At 65.4% G+C, this 23,323-nt stretch overlaps 2 protein-coding genes and 1 long non-coding RNA gene across 6 annotated transcripts; 2 read left to right on the forward strand and 1 right to left on the reverse strand.

Moving 5' to 3' along the window:
* The first annotated feature begins 452 nt into the window (after window positions 1–452).
* On the forward strand, window positions 453–10,652 carry TBC1D20 (TBC1 domain family member 20). 4 transcript variants are annotated; one of them, XM_086760973.1, is made up of 8 exons: window positions 453–643; window positions 2,896–3,081; window positions 4,012–4,095; window positions 5,421–5,607; window positions 6,240–6,341; window positions 7,184–7,325; window positions 7,983–8,167; window positions 8,313–10,652. In XM_086760973.1, exons 1-8 carry the CDS (start codon window positions 601–603, stop codon window positions 8,566–8,568), a joined length of 1,185 nt encoding a protein of 394 aa, XP_086617099.1. In that variant the 5' UTR covers window positions 453–600; the 3' UTR covers window positions 8,569–10,652. The 4 variants fall into 4 exon arrangements, with proteins under 4 accessions (XP_086617099.1, XP_086617100.1, XP_086617097.1 ...); XM_086760974.1 differs by having other exon boundaries at window positions 4,015–4,095; XM_086760971.1 differs by lacking the exon at window positions 453–643 and adding an exon at window positions 707–2,145.
* Window positions 10,653–16,388: 5,736 nt separating this feature from the next.
* Window positions 16,389–17,259, reverse strand: SOX12 (SRY-box transcription factor 12). Its single transcript, XM_086760728.1, has one exon. It carries the CDS (start codon window positions 17,257–17,259, stop codon window positions 16,429–16,431), a length of 831 nt encoding a protein of 276 aa, XP_086616854.1. The 3' UTR covers window positions 16,389–16,428.
* Window positions 17,260–18,886: 1,627 nt separating this feature from the next.
* On the forward strand, window positions 18,887–20,988 carry LOC147598746 (uncharacterized). Its single transcript, XR_015260358.1, has 3 exons — window positions 18,887–18,953; window positions 18,999–19,146; window positions 19,693–20,988. It is a non-coding gene; the product is annotated as an uncharacterized LOC147598746 (long non-coding RNA).
* The last annotated feature ends 2,335 nt before the right edge of the window (window positions 20,989–23,323 follow it).

Genomic DNA, 23,323 nt, shown 5'->3' on the forward strand with positions numbered 1-23,323 from the left:
TAGAGGCCTCCCTGGGGCGGTGGTGCGCTGGCGGGGGCAGGCCCTGTCCCCGTTCACGCACGCCTGGCACGGTGAGCAGTGCGGAGGAGCCCTACACCAACGTCACAAGGCGGGTATCTCCTGGAGAAGGAGCTTTTGCTGTAAAACCCAAAATCCTGCTCTTTTGGGGCTCCCGGCGCCCTCCCGCCCCGATGCGCCGGGCGCCGCTGCTCCTCCTCAGCCGGGGCCGGGCACCCGTCCTGGGGGGTGGCCGTCTGCAAGGTGGGGTGGGGCGCGTGGGCCGGGTTAAACTGCGGAGAAATGGCGCTTTTTTTTTTTTTTATACAAAACCGGAGTTTTTTTACAAAAACCTTGAGGCGAACTGAGCGCCGTGCGCTCTGCGCATGCGCGTCCGCGCCTGGCTCCCCGCCCACGTGACACCCCCCCTCGCGGAGCTGCGCCTGCGCGCTGGGGCGCCGTGACGTGCCGCTCGCGCGCCGGCGGCAAAGGGGCGGGGGGAGCGGGCGGGGGTTGGACGGGACCGGACGGCGCGGGGAGCGCGGAGCCCCAGCCCGGCCCGGCCCGGTCTCCGGCCCGGCATGCGCCGCAGCGCCCGGGAACATGGCCCGGCGGAGTCCGCCGCGCAACGGTGTCGGCGGCCACGGTACGGGCTGGGCTGGGCCTGGCGGGCGGGGGGGCGCCGGTTCCTCTGAGATCGGGCGCGGGCTGGAGCGCCCCCTGCCGGCGCGGCAGCGCCCCCTAGCGGCGGGGCGGGGCTCGGGGGCCGGCCCGGGGAGGGGGGTCCCGGGGGCCCGAACCCTCCGCTCGGTCCCGCTGCCCCCCGGCCGGGCCGCGGGGAGCCGCCGGGGCTGCGGTCTGGCCGCGGTGCCTGCCTCAGGCCGGGCCCTCGAGCTCTCCGGGCCTCGCCGCTCCGGGCCGCCCCTCACGGCAGCGGCCGGGGCGGGGGGCTCGGCGGCAGCGCGGGGCTGGCCCGGCCTCGCAGCGCCCTGCCCGGGGTCTGCGGGGCCGCTTCCCTCGGGAGCCGCTGCGGGCGGGCACCCCGCTTCGGCCCGCGGAGATCGCCCGCCTTCTCCGCACCAGGCGGGTGCTGGGCTCGGGTGCCCGTGGGTGAGAACTGTTCCAGGCGCCGGGTTTTGCCGCGGAAGTAAAGAATCTATATATATTTTTTTTTAATACTTGCAGCTGTTACCGGCTGAACGATGTAAATGTTGGGTATTTGCCAGTAAATCTCTGAGGAGAAGCCGGCAGTACGTGCTCCTTCCTTCACGCTGCTCCTGCGGTTCCTTGTGCCTGTGAACCGGAGTTTCTTCCGTAGGCTTTGTCTCCTCCTTGCCAGGGCTTCGGTGTGCGACGGCCCAGTGTCTGCCTGTCGCAGCGGGTAGGGAACGGCCAGCTGAGCGGAGCTGTTTCTGTTCCTGCGCAAACACCTTTGCTTGCAGAAGGGGCAGGAAATAAAATAAAAAGGAAATTGTGGTCACTGGCTGTCTTAGAAGCCTTAACATTGCCAGGAACTTGATGCTCGCAGGAGAGTTGGAGACCTGTTCTAGGCTGTTACAGCTTGTCTTCATCCAAAAGCGTACTTTGAGAAGGGACAGCGTCCACTGCTTGACCTACTCCGTGCGTCCCAGCAGCCTGCCGTCCCACCATCTCCCCTTCCGACGCCGCAGAAAGCAGCGCTTCCAGCCAGGCGCTCACACGCAGCTCCCCGGGAGCAGGGAGAGGGCCGGGGCAGCGCCGAGACGCCGGAGCTGCCACGTGGGCAGAGGAACGCGCTCCCCGAGTCGCTGCTGGGAGGGTGGGGCATTGAGAAACAGCTGTTTGTCGGGATCCTTCTCATTCCTCCCGCCCCAAATCCCATTTGGACGCAGCCCTTATTGAACAAATCCCATTTGGAGCCCAAGAGCGGCGTTAGTTGGATCTGTCGGAAAAAGCCTTTAAGGAAAGGCAGCGTTTGCGGCCTCGTCCTGCGCTCCGGCCCTGCGGCCGCTCCGCGAAGCCTCCTTAGTGGAAGCTCCTCCGGTGTGGGATATCGGGTGGCTCTTGGCTGCCCCTCTCCTTCCTCCCGTGAGGCAGCGGTGACAAATACCAGGATGCAGTGTGAAATAGTGTCCCTCCTCAGCTCCCTGGGAAACGCTCCTACGGCCTGTAAGTGCATTTAACCCCTCTGAAGCCAGAGCACCGTGCACTCTCCGCGTTACTCCCTTCCCTTCCAGCCTCGGACTTCCCATGCTCCACAGAACAGCAGTATTGGTTTAACGCTGGCTACCCTGCATGGACGCTAACAGCTGGCAAGTTTCTGCTTGTTGGGAGAGAAGTCAATATGCTTGTGATTTGTTAACTCTGGTATAATTACGTCCTATCTTGTGGCTGTTGCTGTGAGCGGAAATGCTCGGGCTTCTTCCTAGGACGGCCGCATCCAGGAGCCACTGCCTGAGAATCAGTAGGAACACAGAGTCCTGGCCTTAGGAAAGCTGAGCTGACGGCTGCGTCAGAGAGCAAACAGCTGCAGGATGGCTTTGCACGGCTGTCACGGCCCTGAAGGGAGCCGTGATCCATTGGGAGTACGGGAGCCAAGGCTGGGCGACCGGCTCAGGCAGCGGTGGCAGCTCCCGTGTCGGGAGGAGCAGCGGGGTTGGGAGGGAAGCGGTGGGGATGCCCTGCGAGCCGTGAGGTGCCCGCGACGCTGAGCGCGCGGAGGTGGGGACTGTCAGCTGGTGGGTCACCCGCCGGGGTCGTCCGCGGTCTGTCCTGGCAGGATGCGTGCTGACTGTCCCGTGTCGCCTCCCTTACTGTGCGTGCGACGTCGCTGCGGTGGATTTTGCCCCCCGATCTGAGTGCTGCCCCATCTTGTACTGGTGTTGCCTGTCAGCTCGCCTCTTTGTGATCCTCTTACAGACTTTGATTCCAAGAAGAAAAGAAAAGTGGCGGAAATCTATCAGGCTCTGAACAGCGACCCCATCGACGTGGCTACGCTCAGGCGGATGGCGATCAGCGAGGGCGGGCTCCTGACGGATGAGATTCGCCGCAAAGTGTGGCCAAAGCTGCTGAGCGTGAATACGGACGACCTGCCCCCTCTTCCAGGTACGGAGCAGCCTGCGCTGGGGTGCTTTGGAAGAACGGCTTGGTGGTCTCGGCGAGCGGAGAGGACGAGGGGTAACGGCTGCACACGGGCAGAGGGCAAGTTTAGCTTAGATACAGGGGAGAAATTCTTCCCTGTGAGGGCGGTGAGGCGGCTGTGCAGAGCCCTGGCTTGGCTGAGATACTTCTGAGGTGTCTCTTCCAGGCGTAGATGAAGCAGATCGTGGCACGAAGCACATGTGGTGTTTGGTCAAAGCAGAAGCGGGGAAGATGGCCTTCCTGCTGAGGTACCTGCGTGGTTTTAAAGCCTAAGCAATGCAGGAGCTCCAGGTCCTGTAGCTTTTGCAGTGGCAGGACAGATTCTGTTGTTCCTGAATGTGTGGCCGCTCAGAAGCGTGCATCCCCCCACGTCAGTCAAGAGCTGGATTGTGTTAGGTGATCTGAGCTGCTGGAAGACAACGTTTCATTTCATGTGATCACGTAGATAGCTCAGCGTGCCAGCAAGTTCTTTTCCCTTCTGTTTTAACGATCTTAGCTACCCGTGGATGGGGTTTTCTTCTGAATTATTTCTATTTAATAAACTATTCTTCGTGGTCCCCACGATGTATCGTGCCTTGCTGCTGCTGAGTGCGCTTTGAATTGCGCAGCGAAATTGCGGAGCAGAGATGTCTCCAGGAACGCTGGGAGTGCTGTCAGTTTAAGCATTTTAACTTATGCTGTTTAAAGAAATAACAGGCTGGTTTCCTCGCGCTGGAGTGCCCTTGGTGTCAGAACGCGTGGCAGTGAAAGTGAGGGGACAGGAGTGACGTAGGAAAAGGGGACGTGGTGTGGCCGTGCCTGCAGGCTCATCCTCCTGCCTCAGCAGGGTTTCGCCTGGCTCTGCTCCCAGTGCTTCTGCGCTGCTCGGGGTTACTCTTATTCCTCTCCCCTCAGCAGGAAAGGAGCTGCGAGAGGACAATAAGGATTACCAGCAGGTGTTACTGGACGTGCGGCGGTCCCTGCGCCGTTTCCCGCCAGGTGAGAGGGGATTCTCCTCCCGGGGGAGGGTGTGTGCCGTGGGGCTCCTGGCTCACGCTTCGCTCGGGGTGCTCACGGTAGGTGACGCTCTGTTGCTCCAAGAGCCTGACTCCTAGAAAGCCTTTTCCTTGTGAGCTTACAGCAGCGTCGTCGCGCAGCGGAGCCGTTCTGCGGCTATCGATTCCTTCAGCTGTCCGTGCCACAGCTGGGTTTCGAGTGGCTTTTCCAAGGCTGCGCTTCCCCCACCCCGCTGAGCCCCCGTGCCGGCAGGCCGGAACCGTTGAACGGCTGCAGCGCAGAGAGGCCCGGATCCTGTTAGCGGTTTGAACGAATTCTGGTGTGAAATGGTCCCAAAATTGGGTTCAGGCACCAAATTTAAGGGAACTCTGAGCCTTTAGAAGGTAAATGTTTTTTGCAGTTGTTGGGTTCTGCTGCGCGGCTGGTGCCTCGTTGTGCTATTTATAAAACATTTAATCCAGCAGATATCTAACTGCAGAGCAGCCGTTATTTCTGGCCAGAATCTGCTCCCCGCTCTGCTGCTTTTATTTTGCATAAACAGTAGATTCACTCTGATTCTCTTCCGAGCGCGGATGTGTGCAGGCCCGATTCCTGACGGGTCTGCTGGTACAGATTTTTTTTTGCCCTGGAGTGGCAGCCTCCTGCCTATTTTTAGACGCGTTAGGGAAGCAGGGGAAAAGGAGAACTCTGTCATTGCAGGATCTCCGCTGGGACATTCTGCCTGGCCTTTGGGCATTTTATCTGTTGGCAAGGGCTGCCAGAAACCGGCTGCAGCGGTGCGTGGCAGGAGCGGTGTTTTTCCCGTGACATCCTGTCCCTAAACACGCGTTGTTAGCAGGAGACCAATACAAAGTTGTGGCGATGGAGGCCTCACAATCTGATGCAGCTGGCACAGTTTCTCTGAAAATGGGTCCTGTTTAATTTTTTTTCTAGCACCCCAGGGAATTTAAAAATGATTAAAATGTCCTTAGCAGTGCTGGATGCGCAGCGCGATTCGCTCTTCACAGCGCTGTGCCAGCCTCAGTAAACCCAGCTCCCGTCCTCCGTGGTGACTCCCTCGCAGGTAGGGGCACCGCAGCTCCGAAGATTAAACAACCCCCCAGCTTCCCCTGGGCCGTCAGTTTTAGGGGGTAGGATTAGGACTTGCGTTACTTTTTTCTGCTGGTTTTCCCCTCCCTCGCCTTTGCACCACATCCCTTGGGATGAAGCGGGCTGGTAAACGCATGGGTCCCCTCCTCGCGGCTCCCGCGGCAAGCGCCGGTAGCTGGCACAGCCCGGCCCAGCGCCGCCTGGTGCTCTCCCCGCAGGGATGCCGGATGAGCAGAGGGAAGGGTTGCAGGAGGAGCTCATCGATATTATCCTGCACGTCCTCAAGCGCAACCCCCAGCTGCACTACTACCAGGGCTACCACGACATCGTGGTCACCTTCCTGCTGGTGGTGGGGGACAGGCTGGCCACGGCTCTGGTGGAAAAGCTCTCCACGCATCATCTCAGGTACTCGGCTGCGGGAGAGGAGCTGCCTGCGCGTCCTCACGCTGTGGGAACACCTGTACGGGTGGGCCTGGCCTGGGAGGGGAGCCTGGAGGGCACAGCTTTGGGTTACGGGTGGCCGCCCGTCGTGTCCCTGTCCAGGGGGGTGCTGTCAGGGCAGCGTGACCACACGAAAGCACGTGGCTTTGCAGGGAGTTGTGCTCTGGGGAAGGGATAATTGAAGGCTGTCAGTTAATTTGAAGCATCTCTTGATGTCTTGAGCCCCAAGGCAAGCGACTCCCCCGTTTGTGCGCTGAAATGAGAACAAGCCTTCAGCTGGGGAGCGGTTTGGAGGGGAGTTAGGTTTTGGGTCCTGAAAGGCTTTACGGTTCACACATGCACTGCAGCAGAATAAGAAGTGTCAGCTGACACCAGCGTGATTGTCTGGGCCTGGATTCTCTGTGCAGACCAGCTCTGTGTGCCCCAGCCAGGTCGAAAGGAGGCTGTCCCAAACAGGCAGAGCTCCGTGGGGCTGGGGGCCACCCTGCCAGCAAAGCTCTTTATTGCAAGTCTGTTTGTTTACCTTCTGGTGCCTCCCTGGAGGAGAGCTCACTGACGTGGTCGCTTGACAGAGCTTCTTTTCAATCTCTCCCCAGGGATTTTATGGACCCGACGATGGATAATACCAAGCACATTTTAAATTACCTGATGCCCATCATAGACCAGGTGAACCCTGAGGTGCACGACTTCATGCAGAGGTACGCAGACCTTCCCTCGGAGCCTCCTGGCTCTGCCCCGTCTCGTGTTACTGTTCACGGGGCCGCTTGGGCCAGCGTATCCCCAGCTCCGCGGTGGCTTCCTCAGAACGAGTCAGCATCTGAGCCGCAGCTAACGGTCACGGTCCAAAGCCACGTGGTGCTCTGCTTCTGGGCAGACCCAAACCTGTGCTGCCTGTTCTGAGGGGTTTTACGTGGTGCTGCCTTCACCCCGGTGGTCTGCAGCCTGTGCTGGAAAGGCTGGGGGTTTGGACGGTGTCGTACAAAACCGCCACGGCTGCTTCACGTGCTGGCTGTAGTTTGTTGCTGCGTTCTGGGGATGATTCCAAGGGTGTGCAGTGGGACACAAGTGTAGTGAGCAGGATAAAGCAGAAACAGGAAGGTAAGTGGGAAGGTCCAGCCCAGAGTCCTTTTCTGGGCGAGTGTCTCTTATGTTTCATGGCCACGGTGACTCTGGGTACCAAGTTTCATTAGAAACTCCCAGCAGTTAGTAAGCTTTTAGGGTGGAAAGGGACCTGAAAAGTTGACTGTGCTGCAGGACTTGAGGCGTCCTCAGGTCAGCATGCCAGACAGTGCCGTGGTACGTCACACATCGAGGTTCTCCTGGAGAGAGGCTTCTGGACCTTTGCTGTGGGCCCGCTGGCTGCGAGACGAGTGGTGCTCTGCCTCGGGGCTGTATCAGAGCTGCGGTTCACGGATGTGGACTGAGCCCTGACAGCCAGGCCTGGCTCCCTGCCCAGGCGCGGAGCTGCGGCGCAGGGTCGCCCAGCAGCGTTTCGGCGCGCTGGCGGTGGCCGACGTAACGGCGCTTTCTCTCTGTGCAGCGCGGAGGTGGGAACCATCTTTGCTCTCAGCTGGCTGATCACTTGGTTCGGGCACGTTTTGTCTGACTTCAGGCACGTCGTGCGATTATACGACTTCTTCCTGGCTTGCCATCCGCTGATGCCCATCTATTTTGCTGCTGTGGTAGGTATCGCCCGGAGCGCAGGGGATTAACCGAACCGCTGCGAGGTGTCGGTACTTTGGGGCTGGCAAGCCCGGTGCCGCTGCTGTCCCTGGCCTCACCCTGCGCTGCAGGGGACCCCGAGGCCGGCGATCCTGGGATGCAGGATTGCTCGCGGCAGCCTATGAGCATCCAGATCTTCAGGCTGTTCTAGTTCAGTGCCGTGGAGGCAGCGGGACCTCGTGGTTGGTTTTGCTTTGATGTGCTGGCTCCGCTGCTGGGCACTTGCGTGGGTGCTGGGGAGCCTGGCCGGGGGCAGCCCTGCGCTGTGCGTCCGTCTGCCCCGTCTCCTGTGGGAAGTCCAAACGAATCCCTGTTGGAGGGCGAGCTGCAGAGCCAGGCCCTGCTGAGGTTCTGCGCGTGCCTCTGACCTGGCGGTAGCAGGCTGTGCGCAGAGGTGAATACCCAGGAAGGGGTCTTCCACGCCTCTGAGTCTCGGGAAGGGTGTGGCGTTTCTTTTCCCTGATGGGGAATGCTTCGCTGCAGCCTGTCCCCTTGAGGAAGCGTGGATCTTCCAGCTGGAAGCAAAATGTTTTTCTTTTCCGGCTCTGGAGCGAATGCCAGCGAGTGACAAGGAGTCGTCCCCGCTTTCCCGACTGTGCTCTTGCTGCTCTCTGCAGATCGTGCTGTACCGGAAGCAGGAAGTTCTGGACTGCGAGTGCGACATGGCCTCTGTCCACCACCTCCTGTCCCAGATCCCGCAGGACCTTCCCTACGAGACTCTGATCAGTAAAGCTGGGGACCTTTTCGTCCAGTTCCCGCCATCCGAACTTGCCCGGGAGGCGGCCCAGCAGCAGGCTGAACGGTGAGTGCAGGGTGGCCCGCGTGCCCTCGCCTTCTGTACCTCCCCCTGCCAGGTCTCGCTTGCTCCTGAAGATCTCCCTTCGCGGCAGGAGGCCGGTCCCAGAGGCGAGCCGGGGACGCTCCTTGACTCGTTTCTTCTCTTGCAGAACCGCGGCTTCCACTTTTAAGGACTTTGAATTGGCGTCAGTGCAGCAGAGACCAGACACTGTGTTGAGGCAGCGCTTCAGGGAGCGGCAACGAGGGGAGGAGCGGACAAAATCCATCTTGACAAAGCCAAGGACCAACCGCTTTGTCAAGCTGGCGGTGATGGGGCTGACGGTCGCGCTGGGAGCAGCTGCCCTGGCCGTTGTGAAGAGCGCGCTGGAGTGGGCGCCCAAGTTTGAACTGCAGATATTCCCCTGAGGCCAGAGGAAGGGCCTTCCCCGTCACCTCGTCCTTCCCTGGCACGAAGGGGTGATGTTTGATGAAAGGACGTGTCCAGAAATGACCTGTCTGAAGATTATTTTTTATTCTCGCTGCGTCCTGTGACGCTTTTGGCCTTTGCGACAGAGACCGATGGAAACCAGCCCGGCAGGATTGTTCCCGCACCGGCGCTCGCCTTGTTCCCTCCTCCCCGTGCAGGGGTGAGCAGATGGGCGCTGCCGCCGCCTCGTGAGGAACCGGAGGTACGGACGAGTCGGGTTCTTCAGGCTGCGCACAGGTGACTGTACAAGTGGAGAGCCGTGCGTGGGCTGTACCGGAATGATCCCGCGTCCTCTGTCGGGGCCAATTAGCGGGAGCGAGGGTGGATCCTCGCCTGGAGGAGAGTGTCAGGGCAGGGTTTGGCCTGGGTGCGTGCGTGTGCGGGGGCGAGGGGCTGTTGCGCTCCTGAGGAGCAGGGCAGCCCTCTGGCTCCGCAGCGCTCCCGTCCGCAGGCTGCCAGCGTGCCCCGCCGTCTGCGTTCGGCTTCACTGAGGGTCTGACCCTGCCTTTTCCTGTAGGCAACCTCTGAGGAGAGCCAGACCTTCCCAAAGCCCTGTCCGTGCCCTTCCACGAGGTTCTGTGCAGTGTGCCACACTCCCTGGCTCTTTCTGCTTTCTCATCTTTGCGGCCTGGTCTGTTTGCAGGAGAGAAGGGCAGGGAACAGGAGCAGTTTGCGGGACTGCCGGCCGCAGTCGGGGCTTCGCTGGCAGCGGCGCGGGCGTGCCTCGGGTCAGCGAGGTGAGACGAGCGGCGCTCGCCCTGCCTGCCGTGCGTGCTGCCATGCACCGGGTCACGGCGCCGCAGGTCTTGGCGGCACTGCGAGCAGCCGGTGCGGACCTTTTACGGCTCCGGAAGCAGGCTCTGACGTGGAGAAAGGCTTGTTCCACCTTGTGAAACCCTTTGTGCAGGACAGAGGTTGCCGAGGTAGGAAGCCTGTCGTAGATCTGCCCCGCGAGCTGATTGGACTTCAGTGTCGCCCCTCGGGATAATGCGAGAGAGGGAGATTCCCGGAAAGGCTGCCCCCGACCCCTGCATAGCTCCTGTCTCCCCCCCCCATCCCGTTAACTGCGCTCCCCGCCCTCCCAGCTAAGCAGCAAATCCCTCTAGACGACTCGGTGTCGCACTGAGACGAAGCCAATAGACACTCTCTGCCTCTACCTCTCCCTGAGCTGCTAAACCTCCCGCAAGTGCCCTTACCTGCCCCTCGCGGCCCTGCCCGGCTCCCCTGCCGCTGCTGTCTCGTGCCCAAAGCCGGCTGTGCCGCGCCCAGCGCCCGCGTGCCTGAAATCTAGCCGTGGGCGGAAGAGTTAGGGATTTCGGAGAGAAAAGAAAGCTCGCGCCCTCCTGTCCCAAGCCCCTGCCTGTCGGCTTGTCACCAGCTCTGGGCAGGCTCTGGGCTGCCCCGCGCGCCCTTGGTCTGGGAGGGGCCGTGCCTTTCTGCCCGTGGCGCTTGTCGCACGCGCTCCGTGTTTCTGTAAAGCTCTGCGCAGAGGGGTTTCCTTTGCCTCCCCAGGCTGAAAGCCGGCGCGTGTGGCTCTGCCCTCGCAGAGGCAGGGCGGCGAGACCTGTTCCCTCTGGTGCTGCCAGGGCTCTGTGCCGCCGGCGAGAGCCGGGGGCTGCTCGTGGGCTCCTCTCCCAGCGCAGCTCAGGGCACAGCCGGGTTTTGTCCCTCGGCACCTCCCGGGGCAGCAGCGGCGCGGGGCGGAGGGCTGGGGGATTTAGCACTTTAGAAACTCGGGGTGTGGAACTCTGTGGTGGCTGCGGTGACCTGGGGCTGCTGCCGGAGGTCCCGGGACCCCTCTGTGTGCCCCTCTGCTGCCCACCCCCCTGAGGGGAAGCCCCTGTGTCCCCCCCGCTCTCTGGCCATGATGCACTTTAGTCCTCGCGTTGTCCCGGGGGGAGGAAGGGGCTGGGAAGAGACGGTCGCTTCGGGTGCGTGGGTTCCTGTGTACAGAGACCTGTACAGAGCCGTGTAAATGCAGATTTGTACAAAGCTGGAACTGTACAATAAACAGTTACTACACGCGCGCTGTGCCGGCCGGGCTGCGGCGGGGCGCCAGAGCTGCTCCCGTGGCACCCCGCGGCCTCGGGAAGAGAAGCGGGAGCGGGGCCAAACGGCGCTTGCGTGCCCCGGTTGCTGCTCTCCCTCCGCCTGCCTAGCGCTGGTGAGGCGCCAGGGCTTGCTGCGGGCTCCCCAGGGCGTCCCCCCGTCAGCGGGGCTGTAAATAGCCCGACCTCCTGCCCCGCTTTGCACCCCGGGCTCGCGCGCCTGGCTGCGGGAGGAGATCCTGGGCCCGGCTCCCGGCGGCAGGGCCCGGCCGTCGCCGCTTCCCCACGCAGCCTCCGGCAGCCAGCCCCGCTCCGCGCAGCCGGGGTGACGCAGCCACCTTCCCCGGGCTGCAGCCGGGCTTTGGGGGTGGCACGAGGCTGGCGGCCGTGGTTACCGGATCGTCAGGAATTATTTTCGGTTCCCTTTGGCTTCGTCTCTGGCAGCGATTTTCTCCCTAGTGCTGGAAGCCCTTTGGGAGGGACAGGCGGGCAGGGGCCTGCGGGGCGTGGAGGGCTGCTGGGGGCTCGCTGGGGCTTTTGGGGGGCGGACGGCGGGCAGGGCTGAGGTTTCGCAGCGGAGCGAAGCCCGGCGAGCCAGCAAAGCGCAGTTTCTTGCGCCGGGGGCCTTTGTCGGCGCGTTAACGCGATGCCCGGCTCGGGGGTGAGTGCCCGGACTGCGAGCCCGGTGCCAGGCAGGGTCCCTCGCCTGCCAGAGCGGGGCTGCCCCGGGGCGGCTGCGGCCGCTTTGAGACCAGCCCAGAGAAAGCGTCGCACCTCCTGTACTTACCCAAAAAGAGCCCGAACGGGTAAAACAGCGACGTGTGCGAACACCCGCGTCCCTGCCGGGTGCAGCCTCGCAGGTTGCCCCGTGCTGAGGGTGGGGGCGGTGGCTGACCCCCCGCGCCTGCTCCTGCCCTGGCGCCGTCCCCTGGTTCCCCCCGAGGCACAGCGCCGGGCACTCGGTGCTGCGGGGTGACGCGAGGCCCTGCTGGGTCCTGGCCCCGGGAGGAGCGGGGCAGCAGCCTCATGGCGCTAGGCGAGCGGCAGCGATGCCTCCGGGTGGTCTCTGCTCCCGGAGCGACGCCGGTCCCCGAGCACGGCCTGGCAGGGGGGCGGGGAGCCTCCCGCCGCCGCGCAGCAGCACCCCGGGGTGCAGGGGCGGCCCAGGGGAGCTGAGGCGTTGGTGGCCGAGGCAGGTGGTCCAGCGCCACGGACCGCTCCTCGCCGATCCCCTCCGGCTTCGGGGGCACCGGGGAGCGGGCAGCCAGCGCCGCGGCCCCTGTGAGCAGGAACAGGGTCCCCGGGGAGAGGCCCACCTGGGGACAGGGCCACCACGTTGCCATGGCAGCACGCGCCCTGCACAGGATGCGGGCAGGGGGCTGCATCTCCAGGGGGAGGGGGGAGGAAGCGGTTTTGGGGTCTCTTACCTCACAGATGAGGGGGGCCCAGGCGCCGTGGGGCGAGGACCCGTCCCCGTCCCCGTTGGGGCTGGCCCCCGTGCAGCCCTCATGGAAGAGGCGGAGGAGGAGCGGGCCCCGTGCCACCTCCCCTGCCCACGAGGGTCCGCAGCCGCTGCCGCAGCCCGGCTCATGGGCGGGCATCGTCCTGGGGGGCACGGGGGGGGGCTACACCGTGGGAGGGCGGTGGGACCCTCACACCCACAGCAGCTCCCCACCTGTCCTCATCCTGGGGCGCAGGGCGGGGCACAGGGATGCACCCCTCACGCAGGGGCCATTGCCTCTTTTGGGGAGCACCAAGGGGGACCCCAAGAGCCGCGCCCCCCCACCCGCAGGGCTCTGTCTTGGCCACCGGGACCCAGCTGGGGCAGCGAGGCCGAGGCCACGTCCCGGGGGTGACCGAGAGCGCGGCCGCCCTCGTCCGGCCCCGGCGCGACCCCCGCCGCCGTGCTGGCGGGATCGGGCTCCCCGTCAGGCCACCGCAGCCACCCAATCGCCGGCGGCGTGGGGAGGGACGGGCGGTGGCGCGGGGGGGACGCGACCACCTTTGGGGCGGCCGAGGGGACACGGCCGCCACGTTGTGGGGATGGGGCCACCCGCATCCCCCCCCCCCCCCCGCAGGGATGGGGCATTGCCATGGGAACCGCCTGCGGGCGCGTGCGGGGCGTGTGCGGGGCCGGGGGGGGATGCGTGTGGAAATGTCAGCCCGGAGGAGAGGGGCAGGGGGGGCTCGGGACCCTTTCGGTGCCGGTGCGGCGCTGAACAAAGCCCTGTGCTGAGAGGCCTCCGGTGGGGGGGGGGGATGCTGCCCGGGCAGCCCCTCTGCTCCGGCCTGCGTGCCCCCAGAGCGCGGGACACGCGTGTCCCTCCATCCCTTCTCACGGGTGGGAGTCGGGGGGGGGCAGCCTGGTGCTGCTGCGGTTTCGGGAGTGGGGGGCTCCCTCTGGGGACCACCCTGGTGCCCATCACTTCCCCCCCCCCCCACACAGACTGCCCTCATCCTGCATCCCCCCTGCTCATCCCTGCCCCCCAGCATCACCCAGGGTGCGGGGCAGGAGGGGCAGTGGTACCCAGGGATGCTCCCGGCTCCCCTTGTTGCTATGGCAACAGCTGCGGGCGGGGGGGGGAAGGGGAGAGTGACGCAAGCAGCACGTGCCCCCCGTGCCCACCCCCCGTGGGGCTGGATTAGCGCCCCGACCGCTCCCCAACAGACACACGGGTGGAGCTGGCGCGGCCGTGGGGCTGCGTGTGCAGAGCGGGGCCAGCACAGGCGTGTGGCACGCGTGGAGCACACGCGGGCGCTGCACACGCTTGTACACACACACACACACACACGCTGTGTGTCCGCACGCCACGCGCACAGACCGTGCACACCTGTGCAGCACGCACACGCACTGCGCACCCAGCGGGCGCTCACTCACACGCCCGCACGCATACACACGCGTGTGCCCAACACCCCCCGGGGGCAGCCAGCCCACTCCGAACCCACGGTCCCTGTGGGAGCCCGTGGACTCGGGTGGGAGCTGGGGGCTGGCCCCCGGGACCCCCACCCCCTGGGACGCCCGTCCCCTGGCACGAGCGAGGCGGCGCAGGAGGAGCCGGAGCCGTGGGCCGCAGACCAACACACTTTATTCCATAGTCACAACAGTCGGGATAATCGTCAGCCGAGCGTCCGCAGGGCCGGAGCCGGCCGCGTCGCAGCGCCCCGGCGCGCGCCCGCGTGCCCCTCGGCTGCCGGCCTATTTCTGCAAAACCACAGCTACAGAAACCCGTCACTAACACGACACGACAAGGGTGACCCCGAGCGCTGGCGCCCGTCCGCAACCGCGCCGGGGCCCCACCGGCTCCGGGGGCCGCCCGCCCACCCGCCCGCCGCGGCTTCTTCCTGAGAGAGGTTTGGTTTAGTTTTATTATTCGTTTATTTTTTATTATTATTATTATTGTTATGAGCTTTGTCTCTGGTGATGACGGGACGTCGCGCGCACGCACGCTCGCACACGCACGCCAGCCAGCACCGGGCAGCGGGGAGGCGGGGGAGCGCAGCGGGAGGGGGCCGCACGCTGGGGTTGGGGGTCTCTAAGCACTACGACCACACGGCACAGGAATTCCACCACTGTCCACGACGGTTCCCCCGAAAAACACACGGGGCGGGAGGGGGACGGGGATGAAGCGGCTGGCGTTGTGCTTGCGGCCAGGGGCGGGGTGGGGTCCCCGGCTCCGGCTCCGGTTCTGGCGCTGACCCAGAACCTGCTCCTGAGGAAAGGTTTCGCCCGGGAGGGAGCGCCCCGGCCCGTGGGCGACGCGCGGCCGCGCGCCCCGAGAAGGCACCGAGGTGCTGGAGGAGCTCTGCGCGTGTTGGCGAGCTCCGGGGCTTGGGGTGCTCTGGTGTCCCGGGGGAGGTGGGAAGGCAGAGCCCCCCGCCGGGGCGGTGGCGAGGCGGGAGCAGGCCGCCGGCGTGGCGGCCGGCCCGGCGCTTATTTGGCTTTTTCCAGGTTGAGGGGGGCTGGGGCCGGGGGGGAACGGCCGGGGGACGGGGACGGGCTCTACAAGGGGAACACGGGCCCGACGCGTGGCCGGCACCCGCACCGGGGCTACGGAAACACCGCGGCTATCGCAACGCCGACACACACACACAGCTACCGCTACACACCGACACATCTATGCCGCCCGGCCCTCGGGGGTGCGCCTCGACGGGACCCCCGGGGCCGACCGGGACTGGGGAACACCGAGCGTCCCCCCTGCAGCAGCGGGGCCAGCCCCCGGGGGGACGCCAGGACCCCGGGACGGGGATGCCCTCCCCCTGGTCGTGGCTCCATCCACCCCGCGGCGATGGGCAGCACGCAACCAGGGGAACTGAAAGCCGCAAAACGGGGAGGCAGTGGGTGCCCCGTTTCCCGGGAAGGGTCAGAGGGGCTCCCTCGCACCCGGAGCCCGGGGGAATCGGGAGCATGCGGGACCCCAGAGGCTGCTTCAAGCGACGGGCCCTGCTCGGCCCGGTACAGCTCCGCCGGCCACAGAGCTGGTGGCTCGGAGCAGCCGGGGTCCCCGGCAGCCCCCTGTGCGGCCCCTGCCCCGCAAGTACGGCGGGCGCTGCGCAGCCACGTGCTCCCCGGGAGGAGGCAGCTGGCCGCAGGAAGGAGCCACGAGGAAAAGCAAAGAAAAATCCGGCTGGAGGAGCCGCCGCGGAAGCCCCCGCTCTTGGCGGAGCCGGCAGCGGGACACCGCACCGGAGCATCGCCCACGCGCCCACCGGTGCCGGCTGCGGCCGCTGCTCTCGGCCCCGCTGGGGCAGTTGCTTAAGGCAGATTTCCCCCGGCGTCCCCGCCGGCATCGCCTACCGCGGGCGGGCACGCCGGCACCCAGCTCCGCCGGCCACGGCGAGCCAGCCCGGAGCGAGCCCTACCTGGGCGCCGGGGCCAAGGCTAAAAGAGGGGTGGGCTGCTCCGGGGAGGGCTGGTCCCCCGCCGGGGCTCGGGGTGGCTCCGGGGCCGGGCTCCTCCCGCGGCACAGCTCCCCTCCCGCGCGCGGCCGCCCGGCGAGAGGAACAGCACAGCCTCCGCAGCCATGTGCGCGTCACGTGCGCCTAACTTCGCTCTTCCCAAAGTCGGCGGCGGGCAGCGCGCGCCACGGGGAAAGAGCCAGGCCCGCGGCGTGCCGACCCCGCCAGCCAAACGGGGCGTCGGGGCGGGGAGGGCTCCACGTGGCTCTGCCGCCCCCGGGCACGGCACGGCCGGCTGGGGACCCCTCCCCAGGGGCTGCGACGAGGACGAGGGGAAAATTGAAGACATGCTTTAAACGCGGCCAAAAAAGCAAAAGGAATCGGCCATTCCCCAAGGACCGGGGAGGGCGGGACGGGTGCCAGGATCCGGGTTGGCGCGGGCGCTCCCGGAACGCGGGGCGGCGGCCGGCGCGGATGGGAGCGGCTGTGGCCAGAGCCGCAGGGGGAAGGGGCCGAGCGCTGACAACGAAAACCCCGTTAGACGCTCGCGTTCCGCGGGCAGAGGAGGGCGGCGGGCAGGCACGCGCCCCGCGGTCGCGAGGGAAGGGCCGGACAGACGGACAGGCGAGGAGCGGGCACGTGCCAGGGGACGGGGTGAGCGGGGGGCTCTGCCTTCCAGCGACTTCAAGGCAAAATACCTGATTCCTGCGTGTAAACAGCTGCTTTCGGGTCTTTTTTTTTTTTTTTTTCCCTGGGTTGGGTTTGGTGGTGGTGGGTTTTTTTTTTTTTCATGCGACCTGATTTTGGGGGGGGGTGGGAGGGGGGGGAACGAGCGTTACCTGCAGAGCGCGGGACTCAGTAGGTAAAGACCAAGTCCGAGATGCTGGACATGAGCCAGTCCCCCGCGATCATCTCCGTCACCTCGGGCGTGCAATAGTCCGGGAACTCGAAGTGCGAGGAGCCGCCCCGCGGGAAGGGGTCGTGCTCCTTGTCGAAGGCGGACCAGTCCAGCGCGCCGCAGGCCGCGCCCGCGGGGGCTCGCCCGGGCGGGACCCCCAGCGCCTCTTCCTCCGGCTCCTCGTCGGAGGAGCCGAAGGAGGACGGAGGGGACCCGGCCGAGACGGGCGAGGGGGACCCGCTCTCCGGGGACCTCCCCGCTTCGGGGTGGGTGGCGGGGCTCGGTGGCGTGGGGGGCTCCCGGGGGCCGTGCTGCTCGGCGGGGACCTGCGCGGCGGGCTCCCGCGGGCCATCCGGGCCGGCGGCCGGTTTGGCGGGCTGCCTGCGGCCGGCGGAGACGCGGCCCAGCACCGAAGGCTTGATCTTCACCGGGAGCCGCGGGCGGGTGGCGCCGGCGCCCACCTTGCCCTTTTTCCGAGGCCGGTACTTGTAGTCGGGGTAGTCGGCCATGTGCTTGAGGCGCAGGCGCTCGGCCTCCCTGACAAAGGGAATCTTCTCGGAGTCGTGGAGCAGCTGCCAGCGCCGGCCCAGGCGCTTGGAGATCTCGGCGTTGTGCATCTCGGGCCACTGGTCCATGATCTTGCGGCGCTCGTGCTGCGACCACACCATGAAGGCGTTCATCGGCCGCTTGATGTGCCCGCTCGGCGTCTTGCACCACGCGGGCTCGGCGTCGCGGGTGGGCTCCCGCCGAGCCTCCGCGCCCCGGCCCCGCGTCCCGCGCTGCACCATGCCGGGGCCCGGGACCCCCCCTCCGCCGCCCCCTCCTCCTCCTCCTCCTCTCCCGCCGCCGCCGCCGCCCCCCCGCCCGCCGTTACGCGCCCCTCCGCGCCGCCCCCATTGTGCCGAGCGGGCGGTGGCGGCGGGGCGGGGCGCGGGGGGCCGCGGCGGGGACCGGGGGCTCACGGCGGGGGGCGGCGGCCGCTGCGATGGATCCGGGGCGGGTACCGGGACGGGGCGGCGCTCCCGGGGACGAGGATGCTCCGGGATGCTCCGCACCGCCACGGGGATGCTCTGTACCGGTCCGGGGATGCTCCGGGATGCTCCGCACCGGCACCGGGGATGCTCTGTACCGGTCCGGGGATGCTCCGGGATGCTCCGCACCGGCACCGGGGATGCTCTGTACCGGTCCGGGGATGCTCCGGGATGCTCCGCACCGCCACGGGGATGCTCTGTACCGGTCCGGGGATGCTCCGGGATGCTCCGCACCGGCACGGGGATGCTCTGTACTGGTCCGGGGATGCTCCGGGATGCTCCGCACCGGCACAGGGATGCTCTGTACCGGTCCGGGGGATGCTCCGGGATGCACCGCCCCGCCCCAGGGATGCTCCCCGCGTCGAGCTGGCGGATGCTCCGATCGGGCGCGGTGCGGGGAAGGTGCGGGGTCGAGGGGGAAGGGTGGCGGGGGGTGTGCGGGCAGCTCGGGAGCCTCACGCCCCCCCGGTACCGCTCTTTATAGCCGCCGCCGCCCCGCCCCCGGTAAACACCGCCGCGCCGGTTCTGTCAATGGGAGGCACCGCCCCCCCGGCCCATTGGCCGCGGCGCGGGGGGAAATGCCCGGCTCCGCCAATGGCCGCCGGCCGGAGAGGGGTTGCTGGAGAGAATGGCAGGGGGGCGCGCCCCGGTGCCCCCCCGGTACCGCCGCCGCCGCACCCCGGGAGCTCTCGGTGCCACTCCCCAGCAGAGCAACACCCCCGGTACCCCGGCCCGGGCCCCCCGGTACCGCCCCGTGCCCTCCGGTACCCACCCGGGGACGCTCCAGCCGGTACCCGCCCCTCCCCCGGTCTGGGCACCCCGCAGTCCCCGGTGCCCCCTACACCCGCACGTGGGCACCCCCAGGACCCCCCCGCACCTCCCCCCCAGGGTTCCCTGGGGGTTGCACCCCGGCCCGGGAGCGGCTCTGCCCCCCCGGGACCCCGAGACCCCCGGGATCCTGAGCCCCCCCAGGACCTTGAGCCCCCACCCCGGCACCCCGAGCCCCCCGCCCCCGGGTCAGAGCGGGGGCGGGGGCCGCCGGGCTGCGAACACGGTGCCCGCGGGGCGGCCACGCGGCTCCCCCGGTGTCACGAGTGGGGCCTCGCCCCCCCCGCGGCGCGGCCCGGCCCCGCCAGGCCCCGCCCCTCTCCCTCCCAGGCCCCGCCCACTCCGCCGGGCTGCGGGCGGCACCAATGGAGCGGCGGCGGCGGCCCTGTTGCCCCGGAGACCGCGGGCTGCCCGCTGGGGGCCGCGCCCATTGGCTGCCGCCGCGGCGCGCAGGCCCGCCGCAGGGCGCGCTCCCATTGGCTGCGCCGCCGCCGCCCGTTGCTGTGGTGACAGCGGCCCCGGCCGGGGGCCCCGCGCCGCCGCGCTGCCCCGCCGCGCCGGGCCTCGCTCCGTGCGGCCGCCGCGGGCTCTGCTCCCTCCCAGCCACAGCGGCCCGGTCCCCCGTCCCACGGGGCCCGTCCGGTCCGGTCCGGTCCGGTCCGACCCAGACCCCAGCCCGGTGGATCCCGGGGGCAGAGCCGGCAGGGGGCGCCCCCACACCCAGCCCCTTCCCGTGAGCGCGGGCCCCGCCCGGCCTCCGTACCCGCCCGCTGTCGCCATGGAGACCGGCCTGGGGCCGGCTGACGGGAACCTGGGGTACGGGGGGGTCCCCGGGGGCCATGGGGCATGGGGGGGTCTCGAGGATTGCAGGGGGCCAGGGGTATGGAGGGGTCCCCGGGGGACCGTGGGGTACAGGGGGGTCTCTGGGGGGCGGGAGGATGGCAGGGGGCCATGGGGCATGGGGGGATGCCCAGGGGGGCCATGGGGTACGGGGGGGTCTCTGGGGAGCAGGAGGATGGCAGGGTCCATAGGGCATGGGGGGATGCCCAGGGGGGCCATGGGATATGGGGGGGATCCCCGAGGGGCAGGGGGGCTCACAATGGGACGAAGGAGTGGGCCGGGGGGTCTTCCCATAGGGGCGGGCAGGAGGACTCCCCGTGGGGCATGGGGTGGGGAGGGGGGCTCCCCCGAGGGGCAGGGAGGCAGGTGAAGGTGGGGGCTTACTGAGGGCCCACGGGGACACCTGGCAGCCCCAGGGGAGCTGTGGAGGGGAGTCGTAACCGTGGGTCACGCCAGAGAGGTCTCTGCTCACAAACCTCCTCTGACTCCACGTCTTCTCTGCTGCTGGCGTGCTGCGTTTAGGATCGCAGCAAACGGCAGGAGACGGAAGCAGAGGAGAGGAAATCTCCAGCCTGCAGGCTGACTTTGCCGCCGCTCACCAGCGAGGACAAGAAGAAGACAGGGGAGAAGCAGCAGCCAGGTTGGGAGAGATTCCCCTGTACACCGCCCTGCTGCCCCTGCCCACTGGTGCCGCTTTGGCATTAGCCCAGTGCTTCCTGCTGGGAGACGTTCAGCAAAAGCCACCAAAATAAAATTACCAAAGGGGAAATGCTGAGGGTAAAAGGGGAGAAGTATTCTCTAGCTTTATAGGTTCGGCTCCTGGGCTGAAGCTGTGAGCGGCTTTTGCTGGGGCTGCGGAAAGTTTGAATTCAGTCTCTCGCTTGTCCTTTCTGTTCCCTCGCCACCAATGACAGGAGAGAGCAGATGTAAGGCGTTGAAACTGGACGGTGAAATCAGCGCAGAGTTTTTTCTTTGTTTCACCAGTTGCATTTATGCTGACTAAAAATCCACCCTTGCCTTCAGAGACGTCATCGTCCCAAGAGAAATACAGAAGTTTTACTCAGAGGAAATCAGCGCTCAGGAAGGCTGAATTAGCTAAAACCTCGGAAGAGATTAAAGTTACCATGGCACGTGCAACAAATATCCGGCGCTGGGACGCAGGTAGCAAATTCACAGTTACACCGGCTGCTTTTATGGAGGAAATTCTAGCGGCCTGCCTCACTCTGGCAAAACGGCACGTGTTTGTTTATTAATGCACTGGAGCTAATTATGGTGCTGCGCTTCACGCTGGTGAAATCTAACGGTGATATTGTCCATCGGGAAAAATGAAGAGAAACCAGGAAAGAGTGCAGACTGCAGCAGCAGGAGGGATGAGATTTAGGAAGTGTGACCTGTTAGAAAAGACTGTTGGTATCAGATTTTCTCAGTCTGGCAAAGAGGAGGTGGAGGACACGACCACAGCTGTTCCGTAGATGAGAGCTGGTTAGACAAGAGGTGGAGATCCTGCAGCTGGGAGTAGGGAGTGTGGGAGCTGGGGCGTGCTCTGTGGGGGAAGTCGGAGCGCCTCAGCACTGAGGCTGCTGTTACCGCGGCACAGGAGTGTCCCAGAGGTGGCAGATGATGATAAGAAAACTTGGGGCAGGTGGGACTGGTGGAGTCTGCAATACTTTGATCCACAAATTCCTGTAGAATCTGACCAAGGTGAAGAAAAACGCCATTGAGGGCTGAAGCAGCGCAGTGCCCGCCTGGCAGAGACCGACTGCCGGCTGATGGAGGACATCCAGCGCTCTGATGACAGCGCTGCCGAGCAGGCAAGGCTCTTGCTGCAGCGGCATGAAGTATTTCAGGTGAGGCTTTAGGGTTGGCCAACAAACCCCGTTCAGCGGAATGCAGACCTTCCCGTTCCTCCTTCCGCTGCCCCGAGTGTGACTGGAGCGTCCCAGTCTGGGGGAGCTCTCTGGTCCCCACACATCCCGTGAGGTGCTCTTGTTTTGTGCCCGCATTTTAACACCACGAGAGCACCCTGACGGTAACTGTCCCAGGCGACAGCAGTCACCCCTGTATCCCAAATCCACCCCTCCGTAACATCCTTGGCTCCAGCTGGCGCTTGAGGCACCGCTCTGCTCCCCGGAGCCGCGCCCGGGCAGGAGCTGGTGCCGGCCACAGCGACGGATTCCTGGGTGCTGCTAATGCAAACCACAGCACGTGAGAGGAAGGCCAGGGTGGGGCAGGGGGGCGTTTCGGAGCTCGATGGAAGGAGCAGTGGCTGGATTTCTCCCCGTGCACAGGGCACAGACCTTCCATCAGAACCAGCTGGATACAGCGAGGGCAGAGCCGCGGGAAATGGAAAAAACAATGTGAAAGAATCTGGGGTGAGTTGCTCACATTACATCGAAATGCAGCCTATACGACCGTCTTACCTTTGCTTTCCATCTCACTGGGTTAAAGATGCTCTGTTGATCTTGTAAACGTCAAACAATTCCCGTTCTGGAAACGAATCCCGTTTGCTCTGCGGGGGCGATCTTCCCGTCAGCCTGTCAGGAGGGAGAGGGCCCCGTGACGGCCGGCAGCCTGTGCTCGGGGCTCAGGAGCGTCGCCTCCTTGCACCGTCCCGTAGAGCGGGCTCTGCTCAGGCTGGTCTGGCTCGGAGTGGCCGTTCCCACTTCCCTCGGGGTGCGTAGTCTCTGCGGAGAGAGGGGCTCAGGCAAATGCAGGGCAGACTCCTCAGCTTAGCGAAGCTCTGGAAGCTGTGGGTTGAGATTTTCTGTTTTGACTTTCAGGCGGAGCTACAGCAGCAACTGGATGAAGTCACCTCAAAGGTTCGAGCTCTCCAGGACGAGCTCAGCGTCCTGCGGGCCTACATCGACGGCGGGTATCTGGAATGAGCTGTCCAGATGGGCCTTCTGCGGCGCAGCCTCCAGAACCTGAAGGAGCAGCAGCAGGTGCTGAGACCTCTCCTTCCCCACAGCGTTGCCAGGGAGGAGGAAGAGGGCAGGGGAGGAAGGAAGGCAGCGGTTACCTTGCCTAACGCTCCTGTTGTTTCAGTGCACTGCTTCCTGCCGTTATCCGGAGACAGACAAGACAGCCGGAATGGGGAAGGCCACGTTGGAGCGGCTGGAAGAGGCAGCACAGGTGGAACAAGAGGCACAAGTACAGAAAGTCATGGAGGTTCGTGGAGTTCCTGTGACGTCCCAGCAAGGGGGATCGGTTTCTGGGAGCTGGGAGACAAGGCAGGGGCTGCCACGCGTTGCCCGTTAGCGATAGCACGGTGCGGCCAGCGCCCAAGGAGTGACGGAGCGTTGCTGCTCCCCTCCCGATGCCGTGCTGGAGCCGTTTGTCCAGCTGGGAGGGGGCATGAGACGCGCTTCTCGGTGGCTGCTGCAGTCTGGTGTGTTGGAATGTTCTCAGGCTCGCTCCTGAGAGTTTGCCGCCTGGAGGTGAGTGCGCTGTGACCCAGCTTTCACCCGGCTTTTACGGTCTCTGCTTTATTACATTATTTAAGTAGCTGCTTCGCTAGTTGGCTGTGGCAGCGCGGTGGCGGTGCACGTATGTCTGTAATAAATTCATGAGGACGTTACGCTGTATGCAGCAGTACGGAGCAGGGACCGCAGGGACTGTAGTTCTTCCCAAACAGGAGGAACTCCGGTTACATGGGTCCTGCTCGGATGATGTGCTTAGCGCTTTTCCTGGGGTGGCAGCTTGAGAGCACGAAGGAAATATTAATTACTGACTCCGTTTGCAGCCTGCTGCTGTGCCCATTTACAGGTGAATTTGAAGCGCAGGTAATATAAGTAATGTTGGTAAAGCTTTCCGTGGGAAGCTGATCTCTAGAGTTCCGCAGTCGTGTGCCGCGACTGGCACAATGTGGTCTCAACGACAGCCTCTTCGAGAGCTGGAACCAAACCTTGTTCCAGCAGAAATTATTTCCTTGAAGAGCGACGCGTCGGGCCGCGGCCAGTGTTGGCGCCCAGCAGCGGCAGCGTGTCGTGCTGGTGGTTGCTGGGGAGTTTCTTCAGCTGATTTTCCTTTCTTCACCCACACAGGAGGTGTTGCTGCAGCAGGACGGCCTGAAGCAGATGGGGACAAGCAATAATGTTCTGCGACGTGAAATACTGAGGCGAAGGGAGGTGAGGGAGCTGGGGAAGAAGCTCGC

The sequence above is a fragment of the Chlamydotis macqueenii genome, chromosome 16 (assembly GCF_036417535.1).
Source record: "Chlamydotis macqueenii isolate bChlMac1 chromosome 16, bChlMac1.mat, whole genome shotgun sequence".
Classification (NCBI taxonomy): Eukaryota; Metazoa; Chordata; class Aves; order Otidiformes; family Otididae; genus Chlamydotis; species Chlamydotis macqueenii.